We start from the raw sequence: 23,579 nt of genomic DNA, 5'->3' as shown, positions 1-23,579 counted from the left end.
CACATAGATTGACATTTATATGAAGATAATTCCAAAATTTTGTTTTGAATTAGCTTACAGCAGTTAGCAGAGACATTGGGCTTTGGCATAGTGAAGCTATCCTGTGAGACAGAGTGGTAAAGAAACACAGGTAAGCTGTTGCAGTGTTGCTTTAGTTCATCAAAATCAAAGGTTGACAGGGAAAGAAAGTTCATCAAAATCAAAGGTCGACAGGGAAATAAACTAACATAGAAATGCATAGGCTGCCGTGGCCAATTAGTATTTTTCTCCCCAAGATCACACTATATAGGACAGTTGAGGCCAAATGGGAAGAACTGATTAAGTATGTGATTGATAAAGGACAGCATTCTCAGGTTACTGAGTTGTATGGGATTATGGAACTTTAGGTACTCAAAGTTGCCACCCAAACTTCTTTATAAGCTTGGTTAGCAGCACCGGCAAACCCATAGAACCTCCCACCCAGAAAATTTTATGTGTGTTTCTTCCACTTTTTGTTCTTATTATTACGAATCCCATAATGTTTGTAATGTTGGATTTATCAGGGTTCGATTGCGCAACTTGCTGCCAAGTTCAGTGTTCATTATACCTAAAAAATGAATACCCAAAACGAACCAAAGAGTTGTAACTTGAAATAAATTCTTACAAAATCTCAAATCTCGTTGTCTATACTCTAAATATGCTGATGTGGAGCGAAAAGTTCAGTCAGTATCGAAATTAATGCCATCTCACCAACTTACAAGGGCCTGACACACACACACACTTGACACTTTGAGGAAAGGAGGTGGTCAGTGATCAACAGCTATATTATATAATATAAAAGGAAGCAAATGGGCACTTGTTCAGTTCTCTCTTCTATTCCAACGCGCAACCTTCTTCCCTCAGCACTACTACAACCATCTCCAAACCTCGTCTTAATTCCCGCAAAAACCTCATCCATCTCACAACTATCTCTAACCCTCAAAAACTCCAACAGATCCAACAACTTGAAATCAAAAGCCTCAACTATCATGTCTGCTGTATCTATTATTGAGAAAACGAAACCAGATATCCAGTTCTTTGATAAAGAAGAAGCTCTCTCAGTTTCTCTTGCCAAATACACTGCTGATTTGTCGGAAAATTTCGTGAAAGAGAGGGGTGCTTTCACTGTCGTTCTATCCAGTGGTTCTCCCATCAAATCTCTCAGATCAGTCTTGTTCATTCTTATTTCTTTGTTAATTGTTAAGTTATCGATTTGTTAGTACCTAGGTTACATTGACATATCGGATGATATGAATTGTCGGACGTGGCAAAATGTCAAAATTCGAGGTAAATTACATGCAATATGTGTCCGACACGGACACATGAATACGTATCCGACATGGATTTTTTTCAAAATATGGCGTGTCCATGTAACCTAGGTTAATACTAACTTTTTTTTAATTGTTTATTATAATTTGGAATCTCAGGAAATTGGTTGAACCGCCGTAACTGGAGTCAGTGGAATGGGCGAAATGGCATGTATTTTGGGTGGATGAGAATAACTACAAGCTCGCCTATGATGGTTTCCTCTCTAAGGTGACCTTAATTTTTTTGTTACAGCTTTTTTTTTTGTAAGTTGTTATTCTTTGTGCCTCTCAACCTAAAAGCATGTATTATGTTTGTTTTGAGTTAGTGAAAATTTACTTACGATCAAATATTACTTGTAACCCCATAGTAGTGCCTATTACAGTTTCAGTTTGCAGTCTAGTCTGCTATGGGGCATGCATGACAATTTGTATTGTTAATTAACTACAATTCAAATTACAGCTATTATTGGGTTTAGTTGCAGTTGAACACACAAACAAAGCGAAATCAAGGAAAATCAAGTATTTGAAATACAGTACACAGTAAGATAACAGTGTTTTAAGCTAATAATTATGAATGGCAACAACAATTCTAGAAAATGAAGCCATTACCAAAACCAGACCTGTTTCCATAGTTCTTCGGCTTCTTTAGTACAACCACGCATTTTCGCCCGATCAGAGATTGCAACAGCCCAATTATAGAAAGCCTGGAATAACGTCAACAACATTTAATCAAGGAGTTCAAAACAGAATAGCTTCATTTGATACTTTGATAATCTTTTTTGGTTTACGCTGAAGAGACAATCTGTACAATGTGAAAACTGAACATGTTTATACCATTCCAAGAATATCAGGGATGAAATCCTCAATTAACATTCCAGTCAGGGTATAATAAACACTGGGCATGGCATGTAACCTTTCTTTGTCGATATACAATGGCAATATTTCCACGAAAAAGAAAAGTAGTGCAAAGAATGGCTGCTAAAAAAAGAATGGGTGAAGTAGAACAGCTTCACTGAATATAGAATACCTGACACAATTTCTACAGTGCAAATAAAGAATACGTTCATACATTTCTAAAATAGAGTTTGGGCAATAGGCAAGTTGACATCCAATAAAAAATCAAGCCAATAGAATTGAATAATGGTTGTACAAAGACATAACATTTATATATTGGGGAAGCAAATTGAATACTTACATCATGAAGGGTGGGGAAAAGATGGGTGGCCTCGTCATACTTTTTACAAGCTTCCTCGAGTGAGGCATCTTTAGATGGAGAACTAGTATTTAAACTTACAACACTGTTGTAACGAGGATAGATCTGATGGTAAGTTAGTGAGGAATCTATCAGGCGTCTTTGAGCTTCGGAAGCATTAACAGTAGTGTGAGAAACCTCAGTACCATCTTCCTTCAACTCATTCGTTAACTAGTTGTGTTGTTGTTTGTAATTCAGATTTTTCTTGATTTTGTTCCTCCGTTTCTTCGATTTCCGTCGACATGTTAAATAATAATAATAATTCAACTGGAAAATAAAATATAGCAACCAAGTATATCACTCAAGGCCATTTCGCAGAACCAGTTGTTGTTGTTGGTTTTGGTTTTTTTTTTTTAAAAGGCCATTTTCGAGTGAAAATCACTCACAGTACCAGTTTTTTTTTAACAGTACCCGGCTTTTTAAAAAAAAACAAATAAGTGGGTCAAGGGACATATTTTATCTTGACACATAAAACAGCCTCTTTAGAACATTCCCAATGCAATGCAAGGCAATATTTTTCCATTTTATTACCATTTTAGTGAAAAATAAGGTGAAAAATAATCTCAGATGTTGGATTCTGTCTGGAGGCTTTTTTATCGGGACGGAATGTAACATCTCGTCTGGTATTTTGTCTGAAGTTAAAAAAAAAAAAAAAAATCGAAAAAACACGCTAGATGGAATGAAACATTCCGTCCGGAAAAAAAAAAAAAAAAAAATTAAAACACACCAGACATAATGCAATATTCCGTCTGAAGTTCACAAGTCAGTCACTATCTCAGTTGAAGGTTTCGCCCTGGGAATGACTTGGGAAAATAGTCACAATCTTTTTCACCTCTACATTGGGCACTGGTTTTGAACCAAAAGGAGGTGAAAATTTTCACATCCCCCTCTTTTTCACTTGCATTGGGAATGCTCTTAGGGCATTTATAAGTTTTGAATTTAGCTAATTTTTTTTTTGTATATATTATCTCCTAACTATTCTAAACATTGTACAAATAATACAAAAAATAAAAAGTAAATCCAAACTTGCCAAATATAGTTAACAGTTTACAAAATTTGGCTAATTGTAGAACCTCTAATTTTTTTTAAATCACTCTCAAGGACAATTTTCGGGTGTAAATAATTCTGAAAACCAATTTTCGAGTGAAAATAACTCGTAAGGACAAATAGCCCAGATTTGAAATAAATATTTTATGATTTTACCATTTCAGTCGTTTTGCTATAAACAATAAGTATTCATTTTATGTTGTTGTATTAACATTGATTGTTCATACCCAAATAGGTTAACGTACCTCATGCAATATGTTAAAGTATGAACAATGATTGTTCATAACTCATGTTAATATGAACAGTGATTGTTCATACCCCAAATAAGTATGAACAATGATTGTCCATACTTCAATAGGTGTTCTTACTGATCATACATTGCGTTGAGGTGTGAACAATGATTGTTCATACTCTCAATATATAGGTATGAACAATGATTAAGTGTTATTACTAATCATACATTATGTTGATGTATGAACAATATAAACAATGAGTGTTCATACTCCAATAGATGTTCTTACTAATCATACATTATATTGAAGTATGAACATAGGTATGAACAATGATTATTCATATGAATAATGAGTGTTCATAACTCATGTTGAGGTATAAACAATGATTGTTCATACTCCAATAGATGTTCTTAGTGATCATACATTATATTGAAGTATGAACAGTACATTAATTATTCATACACCAAATAACTATGAACAATTAGTATTTATAGCTCATGTTGACGTATGAATAGTAATTGTTCATACCCCAAATATGTATAAATAATGATTGTCCATACTACAATAAATGTTCATACTGTTCATACATCACATAATGTATGATTAGTAAAAACAATAATTGTTCATACCCCAAATAGATATGAACAATGATTGTTTATACTTCAATAGGTGTTCTTACTGATCATACATTATATTGAGGTATAAACATTGATTGTTCATACCCTAAATAAGTATGAACAATAAATGTTAATAATTTATGTTAAAGTATGAACAATATATATGAATAATCAATCATACTCTGATATATATGTCATCCAATGGCGTAAGCAAAAAAATTATTTATGTTAATATATTAATTCAATAAATGGGAATATGAGATAAATTGAGACATGTACTAGAATGACAATATCGTTTGCTTGAAGTTGTAAGAGAGACAATGTTCTACGTATGTAAGGTTTTTATTTGGTTTGTAAACTATATGTAGTTTTAATTTAGTAACTATATGAAATAGACCATTATATGTTAAAAATTCAGAAATTGATTGGAAATTGGATTAGTTCGGATTTTGAAAACACATATAATTTGGATATAATTATTTTTTAGAAAAATCAAATATTGGAATTTCAGATATCGAAACACAGATATCATTACCAAATGTGAAAAAATATCGTACCGGAATTCCAAAAAATTGGGTCCTTTTCCGAAAAACAGAGGCACCCCGCACCCCTAATTTCAGCCAGTTTTGTTATCTTGTTTTATGTTTTCTGTTGGCCCACAAAAAAAAAAAAAAAAAAAAAAACAGAAGAGAGAGTCAGAATGTCAGACCATAAAAGAAGAGAGAGATGAGAACCCGTGAGAGAGAGAACGTAAAAGAAGAGAGAGAGAGAACGACGTGGGAATGGCATTGGATGGCTCAGGCACTACGGAGAATTTACAAGACGCCCTCGTGGCTGAAATTGTAAATTTAGAAAAATCTGGGGGTTTTGAGTTTACAGATAGATAGACAGGATAAGGAGTCTTGTATATAATTGCTTCAATGTCTTTTGCGTTTAGTTTGAGAAAAAGGAGCCGATCGATTTGAAGTGTTTATTAGAGTGTCTCTCGTAAGTGATTCAAAGTAATTATTGTTTTTGGTTTATTTGAGTAGCAATGGCTTCATATCCCAAAATCTATTCCTTTGAGGAGGTCTCCAAGCACAACCTGGCCAAGGATTGCTGGCTCATAATCTCCGGAAAGGTTCACTTTTTAACTCTCTTTTCCAAATGTTGAATGATTGAACCCGAAATTTGTTCACCAATTGATTAGTTACTTATTTTATATATCTGCAACTGATTAGTTACTATCTGATTATCTGGTACATTTCACTTAAATCAAGTAGGCTGTAGAAATAAATAACAAAACATTTATTTCTAGACAATTGGATGAAGACTCAAGTTAACAAAGAAAGATCTGTTCTTGATCACTAATCTAGATTGCGTCTACGATTTTTTACTAATTCAGTTTTGGATGTGCTGAAGAATCACACTTTTGATAATGAATACGTTAAAATTGTTGACCAAATGAGCTTGTACTGGACCTCAAGTCATATGGAAATGAACTCTGGCTTGGGCTTGTATTTATAGCCTGGGAATAAGGTGGAACTGTGGAAGTATGATTTTCTTTTGCTTCCACCTAAAAGGACCCTACAAAAAGGAACCTCCACCTAAACAGAGTATTTGCAGATAGTTTAGTCTGTTTGTGGATGTTTGCAGGCATAGATGGTCCAGTTTGAGGCAAATAAATGGGAGGTTGTCTACCCCGAAGATGTCCTCATAGGGATGAGGTCTGCGACCGTTGGATGTGTGATCCAAGACATGCAACATCCTCTCATCCTTTTTGTTTTTGATTTTCAGACTGTTGGATCACACATTCAACAGGCCGTGGACCCTCATCCCTATGAGGATGTCCTCGGGGTAGCTGGAGCTAATAAATGGTCTATGCAGCAGTACGCAATTTAGGACTTCCCCCTCCCAAAACACACACACATACCCAACCCAACAATGGGTAAATAAATTGGAGTAGAAAAAACTTTTGAGAAGAGAATATATATCCATTGTGGGAGATGATCTTCTTATTTTTTCTCTCTTTTTATCAGCTGCTATATAGTATATACTCCCACATCTATGTACCCAATATCTAAATTGTACTTCTTTATCTACTTCTTCAGGTCTACGATGTAACCCCATTCATGGACGATCACCCCGGAGGTATCGAGGTCTTGATTGCAGTTATTGGTAAGCCTCATTGTCTTTTCTGTGTTTCACTTACTTTCAAGTTGTTCCCCACTTCACGGGTAAATAATATATACTAACTGGGTGGGTAATGATGTTGGTGATAACTCCTAACAATATTACCAGCTTGAGTCCCAGACACATGTAACTGTTCTTAGGACATGGATTCATGAAACCTATTTGTAAACATGCAGGAAAAGATGCAACGAATGATTTTGAAGACACAGGTCACAGTGATGATGCGAAAGAAATAATGGATAAATTCTATATTGGTGAAATTGATCCTGCAACTATTCCTCAGAAGCGAATTTATGCTCCAGATGAGCAAGTACACCACAACCAAGATAAAACTTCCGACTTTCTGATAAAGATTTTGCAGTTCTTAGTACCGCCAATGATATTGGGCTTAGCCTTTGCTGTCCGACACTTCACCAAAAAAGAGGATTAGCAAAAGGGTTGCCAGAAGATGCACAAACAAGCATGCGTTGTCAGAGTTGCTCCAAAACAATAGATTTGTCGCTCATTACCAATTCCATATTCCAAATCCTCCATCATGTTTGTGTCTAGTCGAATTTCTGTATCCTTGAACACACTAATAATTATGCTCGATAACCTCGAACAATTCATGCCTTAAAATGTTTTACTTTATGTATCCTTGACATTTATAGGAAGATAATTTCAAGATTTTGTTTTGAATTAGCTTAGAACATTGGGCTTTGCAGGCAGCTGTTGCAGTGTTGCTTCAGTTCATCAAAATCAAAGGTTGACAGGAAAGGAAACAAACATAGAAATGCAATAGGCTGCCGTGGCCAATTAGCATTCTTCTCCTCAAGATCACACTATATATATATATATAATATATATAAAGGAAGCAAATGGGCACTTGTTCAGTTCTCTTTTCTATTCCAACGCGCAACCTTCTTCCCTCAGCACTACTACGACCATCTCCAAACCTCGTCTTAATTCCCTCGAAAACCTCATCCATCTCACAACTATCTCTAACCCTCAAAAACTCCAACAGATCCAACAACTTGAAATCAAAAGCCTCAACCATCATGTCTGCTGTTTCTATTATTGAGAAAGCGAAACCAGATATCCAGATCTTTGATAACGAAGAAGCTCTCTCGGTTTCTCTTGCCAAATACACTGCTGATTTGTCGGAAAACTTCGTGAAAGAGAGGGGTGCTTTCACTGTCGTTTTATCCGGTGGTTCTCTCATTAAATCTCTTAGGTCATTCTTATTTCTTTGTTAAAGTTATTGATTTGTTTTTTTTTTTCTTAAATTGTTTATTATAATTTGGAATATCAGAAAATTGGTTGAACTGCCGTACCTGGAGTCAGTGGAATGGGCGAAATGGTATGTATTCTGGGTGGATGAGAGAGTTGTTCCTAAGGATCACGATGATAGTAACTACAAGCTCGCCTATGATGGTTTCCTCTCTAAGGTGACTTTAATTTTTTTAAAGTTTTATTCTTTGTGCCTCTCAACCTAAAAAGCATGTATTATGTTTGTTTTGAGTTAGTGAAAATTTACTTTGGATCAACTAGTCTGCTATTGGGCATGCATGACGATTTGTATTGTTAATCAACTACAATTCAAATTACAGCTAGTATTGGGTTTAGTTGCAGTTGAACACACAAACAAAGTGAAATAAAGGAAAATCAGGTATTATCCATACTAGTGATGCTTTGAACTGTATGTGACCATGCAGCCAACATTGCTCCCCATAAAGAGATGGCTTGTCTTCGAGCCAAGAAACCTGGAAATTGTGTACGAATATCTTTGATATATTTAGTTAGCAAGATTACTACCTAGACCAACTGTAATCACCTTCCCTTCATGGTTTCTTATCAAACGAGGATTTTTTCTTTACCTGTTGAAGTTGCAGTACATTGAAAGTATTGATTCCTAAAGATCCCTTGATCTTGTCTCATCCAACGTATAAGTGGAAATGGAAAACTTTGCAATGGCCATATCTTTGTCACAAAGGTTGTTTATGTGTCATTTATCTGGTTTTGATGCAAAATATTTACTCACGACCAGTGATGGCCTCAAATGATCATTTACAATGAAAACTTCCCCATGATGATATTTTTGCAATTTTGCAAACTACACATCTTTTAATTGGTTGTCTACAACATTGACTAACTTTGAATCGCCCTGTCAAAGACATCACCGTCACATTCGGTTGCATGTTGATTGACCCCTTTATTCTGTGATGAAGTTTTGTTGGCAAATGGGAAAAGTTGCTTCTTTGACTAGTAAGAAAAGATTGACTATTACAGCACTTGAATTCTGGAAAATGGTTCTCTATTGTTTGTTACATGCAATATAAGCAGTTGTGTGTAACTTCATTGCTCAATTGGTTGGTCTTTGGTTGGTCGTAGCAAGCCTTCTTAAGTAAAATCGGTAATTTTACTTTTGGTTCACTTGAGTTGCTGTTGTTCCTTCTCTTACTTATTCATAGTTATGTTTTTAATAGATATTTTACCTCTAACAGGTCCCAATTCCTCCTGGTAATGTTTATGCTATTAATGATGCGCTCTCGGCTGAGGGTGCCGCTGATGATTATGAAACCTGTCTAAAGCAATTGGTTAAGACCAAGGTAGTTGATCTTTCAGCAGCTAGTGGGTTCCCAAAATTTGATCTCATGTTATTGGGGATGGGTCCAGATGGTCATGTGGCATCTCTTTTTCCCGGTCATCCTCTTGTCAACGAGAATCAGCGGTGGGTTACGTTTATTAAGGACTCACCCAAACCTCCCCCAGAAAGGATAACTTTTACCTTCCCAGTGATCAATTCATCTGCAAAAATTGCAATGGTGGTTGCTGGAGCTGGTAAATCTGATGTAGTCCGTAGAGCTTTGGGAAGCGATACGACATCTGATGTGCTTCCTGTTCAAATGGCCTTACCTGAAGATGGGGCAACAACTTGGTTTCTGGACAAAGAAGCAGCTTCGAAGTTGTAGAATGAGAATTGGTTCCCAGCCCCAAAGAAAAATCTAATAATGTGAGGTTGATGTCATTACGAACTATAATAATCTCTGTTTGAAATAATCGGTTTTTCCATGCCCCTGATAGTTTTGTTGTAATCCGGTATATTTTGTAGTAGAGAAAATGGACTGTGATGAGCCAGAAGCTCAGGGTATCCGGTTTGTGGTTGTAATGCTGAAAAGTCTATATGGTATACTACTAGTGTATCTTGTGCCAGTCTCCAACATAAATTTGGTTTCTGTAATCAAATATTAGTAGCCTTTTGGTTTGTGTGTGAGGTTCAGGGTAAAAACTCAATAATAGAAGAGAGGATTGCACTTGATTGAGGCGCTGGGCCAAAATGAAATCTTGTGCTGGGCCGAGTCAATAAGTTGGAAATGGATCTGTTTGGTCCGAAACTTGTCATTCTTCTTTCTCTTTCTCACTCCCAACTCCCCAGAGAGAGAGAAAGAGAAGAGGGGTAGTATTAAGAAGAAGAAGAAGAAGAAGAAGTAGGCGTTGGTGGTGGTGTCGATGATCTGGTGGAATTCCGGCGGGAATGGTCGGACATTTGGAGTCCTGTTGGTGGTGGAAGGATTGTGGTCAAACGTGGCGGCACCTGGGGGGAATGTCGGGATAGCAGTGGCAGTGACGGCCATGGCTGGTCTCGCCTTGGCCGCCACCATCCTCTACTCCCGTAGGTAAAGAATTCATTTTTAGTCTTTAGTAGATGAAATCCCTTGGCCAAACTAACACCAATTCATCGCCCAATTCATCTTCCTCTTCTTCTTCTTCTTGGCTTCACTTGCGGTCTCTTCTTCTTCTTGCTGCATCTTCATCCTCACCAGTTCCCTGCGACCGGTGAGTCTTCTTCTTCTTTACAATTCATTTATTTTTCCACTCACTTCAGATCCGATCTCAAACTACTTTAACACTACACTTGTCTTTCTGCCTCAGTAGATTGATATCTCTCTATTCTCTCTCTCTCAAGTCTCAAGTTTTTGGGTTCCTCGTTATTATTAAATCTCATTTCCTGCTTGCTTTATCTTCTATTAATTGTGAATCTCACTTGGAACTCACCTGATACAACACCAAATGATTGCAAATTAATTAGAGCTGTCCTTTTCTTACTTGTGCACTAGAGATTCATTTAATTGGAGATCACTCATAACAAACCGCTAGTTTGCAAATGGTGAACAAAGGGAATCACTCTGCATTCATATTAATTAGCTAGGTTAACTGTGATATGAGATGTCTAAATTCTATTATCTGTTTTACTCATATCATTAGTATCTTTTTTGAGAAACTTTACTTTTTTTTTTTAGGGGTAGTCTCAAATCACCATGGTCCCGTAGGAGAAGGAAGAATGCCCTTTCACATCAACAATGGAGAAATCTATTCACTACTGAAGGAAATTTCCGTGATGGTGGAGTGAAGTTTCTAAAGAAAGTCCGCAGTGGAGTAAGTTTTTTTTTAAAATTATAGTTCCCCTTTTCTTGTTTTCTTAAACTCTCGCGCCCTGTTTTGCCGTAAACGTTGCCTTTGTTACTAACAACAACTCCCACGGAGGCACAGACATTACTAACTTTAACTCACTGGGACCTGCTATAGTATCTTCACCTATATGTAACTCTTTGGGCAATAAGTACAAACTGAAGTCTAATTTCGTTTAATTTAATTAATTAATTGGTTATCCTTGCTTTATATTGTTTTTGGATTTTAAAATCCTCTTATTTCGGACACAGGGTATTGATCCTAGCATCAGAGCAGAGGTTTGGCCTTTCCTTCTTGGAGTGTAAGTATTTTCAACCCTCCAGTCTTTAGTTCACTGTTTTTCTTTAATTTTTTTTTCCCTTTCAAAAGACATGTGAAATAACTCAAGTTTGTCGCACAGTTTGACAAATTGATAAAACTTTGTTAAAACACGCAGAGATAAAAAGTAGGTGTCGGTTGCTCAAAACTAAAGACCCTTGTGGGCAATATAAAATCAAGAGTTAGGTTACCTGATTAATCACACTAAACTTTATTACTCTGCATCACCGTAAGAATGCATTGAGAATGTAGGGCAAGGACCAAAAGGTCATTCAGAACTCATCTCTTCTTGGAGAGAGAGTATGGTTAATTGAATTTGTAGACAACTTGCACAAGGGTTATTAGTTGGTCTAGGTCATTTTCCCTTGCCAGAGTTGAGAGTGTAATTGGAAGAGGCACATTGTGAAGGACTGAGAAGGGATTTGTAGCACCCCAGAGAAGGGGGTGATAGTATAGCAATGGGGAGGGCAGACTTAGCCTATAGGCGATTTCTTGTTTGGCCTGAAGGAAGAGAAGAGAAATCGTAGTGAAAAGAGTATTCTAGCGGTCTAGCCATGTTGAATTGTGGTGATTCCAATTCCTTTTATGAAAAGCCTATCCTCGTATTTGCTTTTAGTGGATTCCATAGCACATATGATGGAAATCCAACTATATCTGTATGGAGGGTTTGGTTCCTATGAGTCCTAGGAAGGTATTCTAGAATCTAGAGTACTAATGAAATCCAGGTGGACGTGGGCAGGCCAAAAACCGCCAAACCCATAAACACTGTTATAGTAAGAGTACAAGGGCACAGGGCCTCTGATCCACGCCAAAGAATATTGATTCATAGAACTTTGCTTCATCGAGTTCTTGTGGAACAAGACTTTTTGTCCGAAGGCTGGTTTGTGGCTCGCAAAGCACCACTTTTTTTATGTATTTGATTCTCTATTAACGTTCGGTTTTGAAAAAGTATAAAGTAGTTGGAGACTGCTGGATAGCTAATTTATTTCGATATACACAATACACGTACCCCAAAGCCCACCAAGTCCAAGCCCACTTGTTTTAAAGTACCTGTGGCGGTTTTCTGAACCAATTCCGACTAATATTGCATCTTTGTTTTACTCCTATAAATATTGTGTAGACAACAGTATGGATTGTTTATTTAATTGCAAGTAATTACAAACCTCATTGGGCAACACTTTATTGACTTGAAATTTCGTCAGCCAACACTTTGTTTTGTATTCTTTGCTAGTTCTGTGCAATATTTATGTGCTGTATCCCTTCATACCGTGTTTACCTCATATAGCTGAGTTATGTTCAGTAAAGTTTTCTTGCAAGTGTCTGCTCTTGTTTTAACTTTTAGTTTTTGTTCATGCAGCTATGACTTAAACAGTACACAAGAAGAAAGAGACACTATCAGAATTCATAACAGGTATTTTTAAGAAGTTGTTTTTCCTATTTAAGCTTACAAACCCTTTCATTTGGTTGTAATAGGGTTTTTTAGCCCATTTTGCAAACAAAAGGTTTTACATATTCAAAATAGTGTTATCTAAAGCTTAGGCTTCTAATTGTCTGTAATGCAGAAAGGAATACGAGAACTTGCGAGGAAAGTGCAGGCAACTGCTAAATCCCGGTGCTGAGACCATTGGGTTGACCGAAAACAGTGGTACTAACAGCAATGGGGATGATCAGGCTGTCAACCAAGACCAGGATTCTCCTAGATTAGATGCTGATGCACCCAGAGAGTCTATCTACCTAGACCCAGAGTGCAAAGTTTCAGATAACTATATTAATGATTGTGTCTCTCCTAGGCACAGCTCAAAGGCGAAAGACGACAGTCAGAGCGGAGTCACCAATATTGATACCTCCCCTGTTGTCACAGACTCATCAGATTCCGAGTCAAATGAAGAAACAGATAGTATGCTGACCTCCCCCTTGGTAGAAAAGAGTGGTGGGATTGTTCCTAATAAACACTCAAAAGATGATTCTTTACTGTCTAAGGAAGAAAGTAAGTCAAAAGCCGATACAGCTGAAGGTTTCGATACTTGGCAGAGGATCATCCGCCTTGATGCTGTGCGAGCCAATGCAGAATGGGTCGTGTATTCTGCAGCTCAGGCTGCTGTCTCAGACAGCAGTGCTAGAGACTCGGCCGAGGCAGTTGGGTTGAAAGACTATGATCACTTGGAGCCTTGCAGGATATTACATGCCGCTCGTCTTGTTGCTATTCTAGAAGCATATGCACTTCACGATCCAGAGATTGGGTATTGCCAGGGAATGAGTGATTTGCTCTCCCCAATAATTGCAGTCATGGAGGAGGACCATGAGGCCTTCTGGTGCTTTGTGGGGTTCATGAGAAAAGCAAGGCACAATTTCAGGCTTGATGAGGTTGGAATTAGGAGGCAGCTGAACATTGTGTCTAAGATCATCAAAACGAAGGATTCCCACCTCTACAAGCATCTTGTGAAGCTGCAGGCTGAGGACTGTTTTTTTGTTTATAGGATGGTGGTGGTTCTCTTCAGAAGGGAACTGACCTTTGAGCAAACTGTATGCATGTGGGAAGTGATGTGGGCAGACCAGGCAGCAATCAGGGCTGGAATTGGCAACTCTTCTTGGGGGAGAATACGGCTAAGAGCCCCACCGACAGAGGACTTGTTGCTTTATGCAATTGCGGCCTGTGTCCTGCAGCGGCGAAAGTTGATTATCGAGAAATACAGTAGCATGGATGAGATAATGAGGGAATGTAACAGCATGGCTGGACATCTCGATGTCTGGAAGCTTCTAGATGATGCACATGACCTCGTGGTCACTCTCCACGAGAAGATGTAAGTGTCTCCTCCAGGTTCCAGCCATGAAATCCCTCTTAAAGTAATTTTCTTTCCCCTTCCCCTTGCTTTTTGTAATTTCGCAATCACCTTGTTCAGGCATACAAATGCAAACTTTCTTGCGCCTTTGTAATGCATATGAGGCTTCTTATTTAAGATTTGAAAAGGAAAGATTGGTTCTGTCCGCCATTAGCTGCCTATTTCGTATCCTGTAAATATCAGCATTCAGCAGTAGAGGAATAAATTGACTCTTCAAATAAGAAATGAGGTTATAATATACAGCTAAATGTGACAAAAAAGTTATATAAGTATGCTTACAAATGTTGTATGCTCAACTTCGCATAGCTCTGGGAACCCAGGCGGGAATAGTTCGGAGCCCAAATGGGAATTTGAGATATATGATTTTGGGGAAAGAATTCGGAGGGATGTTTTGATTGAGCAGAGATTTTTCATTGAAACTTTTTTATTATTATAGTAAGGGCATCTCCAATGGGGGGTGTAAACCGTATAGAGTGGAAATTTTACACCCCAAATGTTAAAAAATTCTCTCCAATGAGGGTGTTATACCGTAGGTTATAGTGTATTAGCTAATAGAGAGGGTGGGGAATTTTCCCTCTCGCTATTAGTTAATAAAAATCCCGGACGACACTCGAACTGACGTCTGAGTGAAATAATTTTCGGACGTCACTTGGAGTAACGTCTTTTTCTAATTCTAAAGTAATTTTTTAACTCAGACGTCACTCCAAGTGACGTCCCAGTTTAAAATATATTTTTTTTTACACTCTTCTATTGGAGAGTATAGAGTGTGGATATTTATAAGCTATATAATTAGAAGTGTAAAATTCTAATGGCACCTACGTGGAGCCTAGGTGGAGGTGTAATTTTACATCCTCCATTGGAGATGCCCTAATAGCAGTAGTGGCACCAGTAGCCCAGTATACTATTTTTCTGACTTACTCATAGAGACAGTGAAATGACAATCTGGTAGCGCAGTTTGCACACCTTTATCTGTTTGACATGTGTTTTTTTTTTAAATTTGAAAAAAAAAATTAAGAAACAAATAGGACCTTTCGTTGCTCAAACCTCCAAAAAAAACCTAAGGAGTTTTCTTAGTGATCTCTAGAAAAATGAAAGGCCCCCTACTATGAGAATATTCTCATAGAGATGAGAGTTCTGAGACTGTTAGATATGTGATCTAACAGTCTGAAAATCAAAAAAAAAAAAAAAGAGAGAACGTGAAAACTTAAAAGGAAAATTTTTGATAAAATTTGTCGGTGGCTCTGCAAGCAAGTTGTAGCATAGACGCCACGTGCTCAAAATTAGTGTTTTTTAAACATGCTAGAACAGTGCAAATGCCACTATGCACATGCGTGGGAGTTGGGACCTATGAAAAGAAAATAAATTCTAAGTTTTTAATTTTTGAAATAGACACTCTTTTATGGCTTGTGGCACCGAATGAAAGCAAAATTTAAAAACAAACAAAAAAAATAAAATATTAGAACAGATATAGCTAGTTTACACGTGCAACAAATATAAAAAGTGTTATAACCGATACTAGCTCATTCGGCTAAAAAGGACACGTGTAGGCAAAAGAAAGAGTTGTTAAAACCGATAGAGAGCTCATATGGCTAGCTCGGCCACGCTATTTGTAAATAGCAGAGATAAGTCACTTGCAGTTGAATCAAATGATAGTAATATCATTACATCAGTACTTTCTAAGATATTCGATTTAGGAAAAACCGTATCATGTTGCTAAAATCCTTTGAATCTTGGTTGACTGGATTTTAGCACTTTTATATTTGTCAAAAGAGAGACATGATCAATCTCTGTCCTGCTTTGCTTATCTTCTTGAAGTTTCGACATTGGAGGACCCAGCGAATATGATGAGAGCATCAGCATTACATATAGACGAGAGCATCAGCATTACATTATAATAGAGTCACTTCTATTGTAACTAACGAGCCACTCTGTGGCTCAAAACTTACACGGTCATATCTCATTCTATTATTTGAATTAAAGGATGATATTTTGTAGATATAATCTCTCAACATAAATAACATTATGAAATTGAAAAAATTATAGACGGTTAGATAAATGTTCAAAATTGAACATATCTCACTCCTTTTCACCAAATTAGACATATCCAAATAAAATGTCAATTTTGTGAAAAAAAAATATGAACAGTTAAATAAATGTTCAAAATTGAACACTCCTTTTCACCAAATTAGACATATCCAAATAAAATGCAATTTTGTGAGCATGTTATTCATTGTGAACAAATTATATCTACAAAAAATAGAGTCTTAATTTAATTTGTAAATAATTGGAATGACTTTAATAGGAATAACTCTATCCCTCCCCCATACATATATATATGACGAGAGCAAGGATAAGGCCTATCGACATGATTAGAGTGGATCTCATATATGTCTATCCTGTACTAGCGATAAGGACGCAAGGTGTGTATGCGTTCTCCACTTTTGAATTGTATTCCACTGAAATGTGCACGAAATGTTCATTAAACAAACAACAAGCGACAAAATGAAGGTCCATTAGTTATCAAATAGAAAATTGATTCTGAACTCTGAAGTAAGGAAATTTACTAAAACGTGCATTGGACAAAAAAAGAATCTTAAAGGAAGTGCGACACATCTATGGTGATTTTTTAAACGCGTACAAGATGAATGATGTGTTGATGTTGAAATTGTCAAATTGACAACTGAGAAGCAACGTGGACAAGAGTTTGTGGAATGGTTTCGATTACGATCTTTTAATCAGGGATAATTACCGCATTGCAAGTTTAGGATATACAAGCCAGAGCCTCAAATATATTTTCTTAGAAAGGAAGGCAGCCTCAAGCCACAGACATAATTTGACCCGTTTCTGCCAAGTGAAAACAGAGAAAAGTCTACGATGACACCTTTTCAAGTTAATCCTAAATAGGTGTCATCAGTTTTATGCAGATATGCAACTCTGTAATTTCAATTGGGCCAATCGTATCAAGAGTTCAAAACCATATACACCAAGGGACTGGTTATGCGAAACTTGATTGCCTGCAATTTTTTTATTTTTGTTAATGGTGGAATGCCTGAAATTGTGACGTAACCTTCAGTTGTTTTGAACTATTGGTGCACAGGCGAACTGAAAAGCTTTGAAATTCCAAAATTTAAACTTGGCGTAATGTCAAATGTTTTCAGTTCTTGACATGAATGCTTGACAACTCACTGATAAAAGCACTACAATCCACTTCTATCAAGTTGATCACATCTCCAAGTTCAAACATTTTTTTCCATAAATTGCAAGCATGTGATAGCTTCTATCAGTCTTCTTGCTTCCAAGTTTTCTGACGTAACCCATGAGCATTTTAGTCTGAGTGTTTTGTCTTGGACAGCACTTCCTTTCGAACATGAAACTTGTGAAAACAAACGAGAGCATCACAGTTGGTTCCACTTTGGGAGTTTTAAGCCGCAAACGTGTCATTCGCATGAGAAATGCGTAGGCCCATTTTAATCAGATCCACAATTTCCAACATGTACTATTGATCAGAACGCCGTCACGACTCAGGAGTCACACAATTCCCACACTCTTTGGACGGTAAAGTTTTGTGAAACGTAAAAGTAAAATGTGACTAGGTTCATTGTACGTATCCAGTAAGAAGCAGCCGCTAAAACCTATATATATACAACACAAGTTTTTCTTTCTTTCCTCCAATTCATCTTCTCCGCTCCTTCCCTTATCTAAAGACGCTTCTGTTTGTATTAAAAAAAAAAATGGCCGAAACTGCAAACGGAAACACGTTTGTTTTCAGTAAGAAACGTACTGGTGGTGACGATTTTTTTGATCAGGAAGATTTAACTGCTGCCAAGAAAATAGCTTATCCTGTTCATGGCCCTCCTTTTGTCTTAGATGATCCAGCCGCGTCGTTAGCCAACTCGCGTCATGAGTTTGGCGAACACGGCGGCGTTAACATGTCCATTGAAGCTTCGGCTACATTTACTGTTATGGAGCCAGAAACCATGCGGCGAATGTTCTCTGGCGAGTTGGGCCCGGATCGTGATTTTTTCGTTTACAGCCGTCACTTCAACCCGACAGTATTAAATCTCAGCCGTCATATGGCTGCTTTAGAAGGAACCGAAGCGGCTTATTGTACGTCGAGTGGAATGTCAGCCATTTCAGCGGCGCTGATGCAACTGTGTTCTAGCGGAGACCACGTGGTTGCATCAAGGACCTTGTACGGTGGGACTCATGCTTTGCTGACTCATTTTTACCCAGAGTTAGTAACATTACGACGACGTTTGTGGATATGGGAGATCACGTGATGGTAAACGATGCGATTCAAGTGGGAAAGACGAAGGTGCTGTATTTGGAATCTGTTTCCAACCCAACGCTGATGGTTGCTAATGTGCCAGAGTTGTGTAGGATTGCCCATGATAAGGGAGTGAAGGTGATTGTGGATAATACTTTTGTGCCCATGGTTTTGTCACCGGCACGCCTTGGTGCGGATGTTGTTGTTCATAGTATCTCCAAGTATATCAGCGGTGGTGCTGATATCATTGCAGGTATGTTACTTTCAAACTTTTAAATACGCAAACTTTTATATGGGCATGCTAAATTTTTAATTTGAATCACTAAATTGGAGTAACTAGGGGTGCCACGTTTTTTTTTCCCCGAAATTTCAATCCGAATTTCGATCCGAATATTTTTTTTTTTCAAATTCCGTATGTCCGATTTCGGAAATTCCTATTTGAATTCGGACGATTTCAGAAATTCTAATTTTCCGAATTTTTCAATCCGAATTTTTTTTTTTCAAATTCCGTATGTCCATTTGATCCTATTTTTCGGACCGAAATTCCGAATTTTTTAAAATTACGATAGAATATATATTATTTAAAATTATAATATAATTAGAATTGTTTTAATATAATTCTATTTTTTTTGCTAATTTACAGTGGATTAACTCACATTAATCAATATATAATACAAACAAACTAAAAACTCTAGAATACAAGCAAACTAAAAATTCTAGAATTTGTATTTATTGTACAAATTATAAAATAGATTTAATATTAAAATATTTGAATTTTCAATAATTTTCAATATTTATTTGAATTATTGGATTTTTGAATTTCCCAATTTTTTTAAATTCCAATTTTCATTTGATTTCCGAAAATTCTTTAAAAAAAATCGGGTCAAATTCGGCACAACATATATCAAATTCCAAAAAATCTAAAACCAGATACCCATATTCCGACCCGATCAAAAGTAAAAACATACTTTTAGGCTGGGTGCAATTGTTCCTCATTCCCTCAAAAGCAGAGGGAGAGTGGCGGTGGTTTTTCCCCTATTTTAATATAAATCTTATATAGAGAGTGTTATTGAGAAATAGAGAGTGCATTCTACGCCATTTGAAATGACGTGGTTTGTAAAAACCCAAACGACACAACTTGATGTGGCGTGGAATGGAGTCAATTGTTTTGTGTCCCCACCAAATTAAAAACTAATTATGATCAAAATTGTTTTGTGTCTCCACCAATCCAAACGCGCCACGTAGAATGGTCTGAACTATTGGACACCAAAATTGACTCCATATCCTCAAAATACTATTTTTTTGTGGAATGGAAATAGATGATGGATGCACTATTAGACTCAGCGTTAGAGACCATAACAGATTTGGAAAAGACATGACTGATGACTCATCAGGTAGACTATGTAAATTATTGATGGCTCCTGAAAATTGATCACATCATCTGGTGCATTACATTACACTTTTAACGTCAGTCCTTGTTTGTATTTACTATTTAGTGTTATTTGTGAACGTCCTAATTTGCATCTGCTCGTCTAATTTTACTATTTTAGATGGGAGTTTTGTTATGTGTTACCAACTTACCATCATAGTATCATACTTAGTACATAGTCTGTACTGTACAACACTGAAAAGCCCAACTATAATCCACCCAGAAGTCCGATTAAAAAAGCCCAACTTCCAACCAAAATATCCGTCCTTTGCTGATTTCAATAATGATCCACTACTCTTGTTGTCTTTTATTATTTTCTCCACACCAATATAAACTTTTAGATCCACCATGCCGCTGTTCCTTTTTATTAGAATAGATATCTGAGAGTTTTCCAATATAATTTCAAACTGATTAGATTCTGCAAATTAAGAGTAGTAAATATGCAATCAGTTGGAAATGAAACATTGTTGTAAGAATATTTCTTCCGGATACATGATGCCAAACTTGTAACGTCACTATAATTTGTCAAAACAAGTCAGTTTTTACTTTTTAATGTGTCGCATTGTCATGTTATAAACTTAGTGTTTCCCATTTATTTTGTCCCTAAGTTGGTTACTTGGTTATGTAGTTATGTGTGGACACTGGACAATTGAAAGTTTTTGTGTTTGATTTAGAAAATTTTCTTTTCTATGCATATGCTAGGCATTCTTGATTATAAATTTAGGGTGATTTTGGACACACCCATAAAACTATTCCCATACTCCATAACTAACTAAATTTTTTGTCATACATCTGTAACCGCCTCAATCCAATAATATCTCCTAAATTCATTTGAGGTATTTTCAATAGAGACAAAAATTTAAAATAAAATAAAACAATAACAATAACACGGTCTTGTAATCTTGCACTTCATAATTCAAAATAATTAGTTGTTAATTGAGACTTAAGTTGGACAAAAAACATGGGTATTTGTACTTGTCCATTGTAGTAATCCAAAGTATAATAATTTTTTGAGTTTTTTTTTTTTGTTTTTTCATCCTCATTATTTTGGTATAGTTTATTCATGCTCATATTTATTGGTGAGAAAAATATTGTTAGAGAGCGAGGTAAATTATTAGAGAAAAATTCAAGAACATTTTTTTTTGGAAAGAAAGAAGAATAAATAAATGACTTGTTTTGTTTTAAGTACACCTAATAAAAAAAAGGATAATTTAGGAACTTAAATATGTCTAAAATAATTTTATTTATTTATTTTAAAGTTGGGATATGATAGTGTTTTTGTGGGTGTGTCCAAGATCACCCTAAATTTAACACGTCTCTTTTCTAATTTTCTTTTGTCGAAAATCATATCGGCTAAGTTGAAAGAGTTTGGTTCCTCTATAACCGGGTACATAGATTAATCTTTGTAACCGTGTTATTTCACCGTTAAAATTGTGCCAAGATACACAACACGAATTTCAAGGCCGAGGTCTGTATTTGAAGACAAATGTGTGTATTCCGAGACAATCCAATGGTTAAATAACACAGTTACAAAGATTAATCTCTGTACCGGTTATAGAGGAACCGGACTCAAGTTGAAATAGCTAGATAATAATGTCAAACAAACACTCCTCTCCATTAAATTGGCTTCCCCTTCTCTTTCTCCCACACCTTAAAATATACACCTTAAAAAATGCTCAACAAATTAGATAATATATATCTCTACACTATATAATTTCTCAACCAAACAGTGTATTTCTAATTTCTCTATTTTAAGATTTTAGAACCATCTCTCTTGATTATTCTAATCAGTTTCCTCATTTTAAAACAATTTACAAACAACTCCTTCACTTCACTGAATTAGCTTTATATTATCCAAGAGACAAACAATTAATTCCAGTTGATCATTTAAATCATTTGCACTTATCACTGAATTAGTGATAAAAATTCCGGACGGGATATATTCGGACCGGAATGAAACCAAAAGATGTAACATCCCGGAAAAAAAAAAAAACCCATTTTTAAAAAAACACACGAGAGGAATCCAACATACTTGTATGGAAGATTTAACCTTGTTTTTGAAAACTATCAGCAGTTGATCATTTAAATATAGCTAATCGTATCAAAAGGAAAAATAAACAAACTGAAGTAGTAAGAACGAGGTTACAGGTTTATATTATTGAACCCGCTAGGCGGGGACTGCAAGCCCATGAAAGGATTCACCACGGGTAGTTTTGAGTCCCTCTTCCCTAAAGAGACGTTAAATTTTGTTGTTAGAACTTTTGCAATTTGGGTGTAAAAGTGTAAAACCGTAGCCAATCCAAGTTGTGATTCTCAACGAAGCCCAGTCCAAGTATATATAAATTGTTTTAGCTTAAACCAGAGCTTTAGTCAGACGCCCATGGTGCTTCTTCAGAAGTGTCAACTAGTTTTTATGCTCAAATTTAGGTCATGTAACTCGTGTATAATCCTATGTGCTACTGTTATAACAAAATATGTGATTATGGTTATGTTCAAAGATTTGTAATTTGACTAATTTCTTATCCCTGGGCAAATGATATAAAGTGACCTTAGTTTGCATATTAGGCAATCAGGAATTCTTAACATCTGATACCTTAATGCTTATCTATTCATGGTGCTGATTGCAGGTGCAGTATGTGGGCGAGCAAGCCTAGTGAACTCCATGATGGATCTTCACCAAGGTGCACTGATGCTTCTTGGTCCAACCATGAATCCAAAGGTCGCGTTTGAGCTTTCAGAGAGAATTCCACACTTAAGCCTCCGAATGAAGGAGCACTGTCGCCGTGCTCTAGTATATGCTACAAGGATGAAGAAACTTGGGCTCAAGGTCATTTATCCAGGCCTAGAAGAGCACCCACAACATACATTATTAAAATCGTTGGCAAACAAGGACTATGGATTTGGTGGCATTCTTTGTGTTGATATGGAGACAGAAGATAGGGCAAATCGTTTGATGCACCATTTGCAGAACTATACTCAATTTGGGTTTATGGCCGTCAGTTTGGGTTACTATGAGACTCTGATGTCGTGCTCGGGGAGTAGCACTAGTAGTGAGATGAATGTTGAGGAGAAGGAGCTTGCAGGGATATCCCCAGGTTTGGTGAGGATGTCAATAGGGTATAGTGGTACACTTGAGCAGAGATGGAGCCAGTTCGAAAAGGCACTTTCTAGGATGCAAGATACCGGTCTATTTAACAAGATTTGAGTATGATGTTCAACCACAAGTCATTTTGTGTGCATGAACTCCATTGGAACGGTTGTCCAAATTTTTATATGTTCTTAGCGTAAAACTGGAAATATTAATGAATAATTTGCTGTATATAACGTTATATTGTGTAATGATATGGTCAAATCCAAAGTTCAAACCCAACTGATTACATTTTTTAGTAGCAGTATTTCAACATCGTTCAATCCTTGATTTGTTGGTTACAAACTTACCATGCACCCTTTAAGCAAATATGCAGGCCGGACATTTTAGTGGTGTCACTTTGACATCCTATCCTCATTCTGTTAATATTTCATTTATTTTCAAAATTTGACCCATTTGAAGCTTTTCTTAAATAATTAACATTTAGTTAGTGGTCTGGATTGTTCTCGATAGAATCCAAATCAGCTATTGTATTCAGCTAT

At 36.5% G+C, this 23,579-nt stretch overlaps 4 protein-coding genes and 1 long non-coding RNA gene across 8 annotated transcripts; 4 read left to right on the top strand and 1 right to left on the bottom strand.

The window, feature by feature from the left end:
- Positions 1 to 1,419: 1,419 nt before the first annotated feature.
- Positions 1,420 to 7,264, top strand: LOC147473317 (cytochrome b5-like). 3 transcript variants are annotated; one of them, XM_086587609.1, is made up of 4 exons: positions 1,420 to 1,554; positions 5,506 to 5,594; positions 6,565 to 6,631; positions 6,823 to 7,264. In XM_086587609.1, the coding sequence occupies exons 2-4, from the start codon at positions 5,508 to 5,510 to the stop codon at positions 7,074 to 7,076; spliced, it is 408 nt and encodes a 135-aa protein (XP_086443735.1). In that variant the 5' UTR covers positions 1,420 to 1,554; positions 5,506 to 5,507; the 3' UTR covers positions 7,077 to 7,264. The 3 variants fall into 3 exon arrangements, with proteins under 3 accessions (XP_086443735.1, XP_086443734.1, XP_086443736.1); XM_086587608.1 differs by lacking the exon at positions 1,420 to 1,554 and adding an exon at positions 5,201 to 5,461; XM_086587610.1 differs by lacking the exons at positions 1,420 to 1,554; positions 5,506 to 5,594 and adding an exon at positions 6,046 to 6,180.
- LOC147473318 (uncharacterized) lies at positions 1,757 to 3,021 on the bottom strand. The gene is made up of 2 exons (XR_015210487.1): positions 2,521 to 3,021; positions 1,757 to 2,029 (listed from the first exon to the last, which is right to left on the bottom strand). It is a non-coding gene; the product is annotated as an uncharacterized LOC147473318 (long non-coding RNA).
- Positions 7,264 to 9,852, top strand: LOC147473316 (putative 6-phosphogluconolactonase 4, chloroplastic). Its single transcript, XM_086587605.1, has 3 exons — positions 7,264 to 7,859; positions 7,938 to 8,073; positions 9,130 to 9,852. Exons 1-3 carry the CDS (start codon positions 7,504 to 7,506, stop codon positions 9,595 to 9,597), a joined length of 960 nt encoding a protein of 319 aa, XP_086443731.1. The 5' UTR covers positions 7,264 to 7,503; the 3' UTR covers positions 9,598 to 9,852.
- A 156-nt stretch (positions 9,853 to 10,008) lies between these two features.
- On the top strand, positions 10,009 to 14,412 carry LOC147473315 (rab GTPase-activating protein 22-like). Of its 2 annotated transcripts, none has more exons than XM_086587603.1 (5): positions 10,009 to 10,462; positions 10,927 to 11,062; positions 11,347 to 11,396; positions 12,771 to 12,824; positions 12,976 to 14,412. In XM_086587603.1, the coding sequence occupies exons 1-5, from the start codon at positions 10,332 to 10,334 to the stop codon at positions 14,216 to 14,218; spliced, it is 1,614 nt and encodes a 537-aa protein (XP_086443729.1). In that variant the 5' UTR covers positions 10,009 to 10,331; the 3' UTR covers positions 14,219 to 14,412. The 2 variants fall into 2 exon arrangements, with proteins under 2 accessions (XP_086443729.1, XP_086443728.1); XM_086587602.1 differs by having other exon boundaries at positions 10,011 to 10,302.
- A 3,502-nt stretch (positions 14,413 to 17,914) lies between these two features.
- On the top strand, positions 17,915 to 23,319 carry LOC147473314 (methionine gamma-lyase-like). Its single transcript, XM_086587604.1, is given in 3 exon segments — positions 17,915 to 18,471; positions 18,474 to 18,773; positions 22,577 to 23,319. Coding segments are annotated over 3 exon segments (1,365 nt in total). The 5' UTR covers positions 17,915 to 17,984; the 3' UTR covers positions 23,155 to 23,319.
- The last annotated feature ends 260 nt before the right edge of the window (positions 23,320 to 23,579 follow it).

This window comes from Coptis chinensis, unplaced genomic scaffold (genome assembly GCF_015680905.1).
Source record: "Coptis chinensis isolate HL-2020 unplaced genomic scaffold, ASM1568090v1 utg279_pilon_pilon, whole genome shotgun sequence".
NCBI lineage: Eukaryota > Viridiplantae > Streptophyta > Magnoliopsida > Ranunculales > Ranunculaceae > Coptis > Coptis chinensis.
The sequence above is the reverse complement of the archived record's forward strand: the minus strand, read 5'-3'. Positions and strand labels throughout refer to the sequence as shown.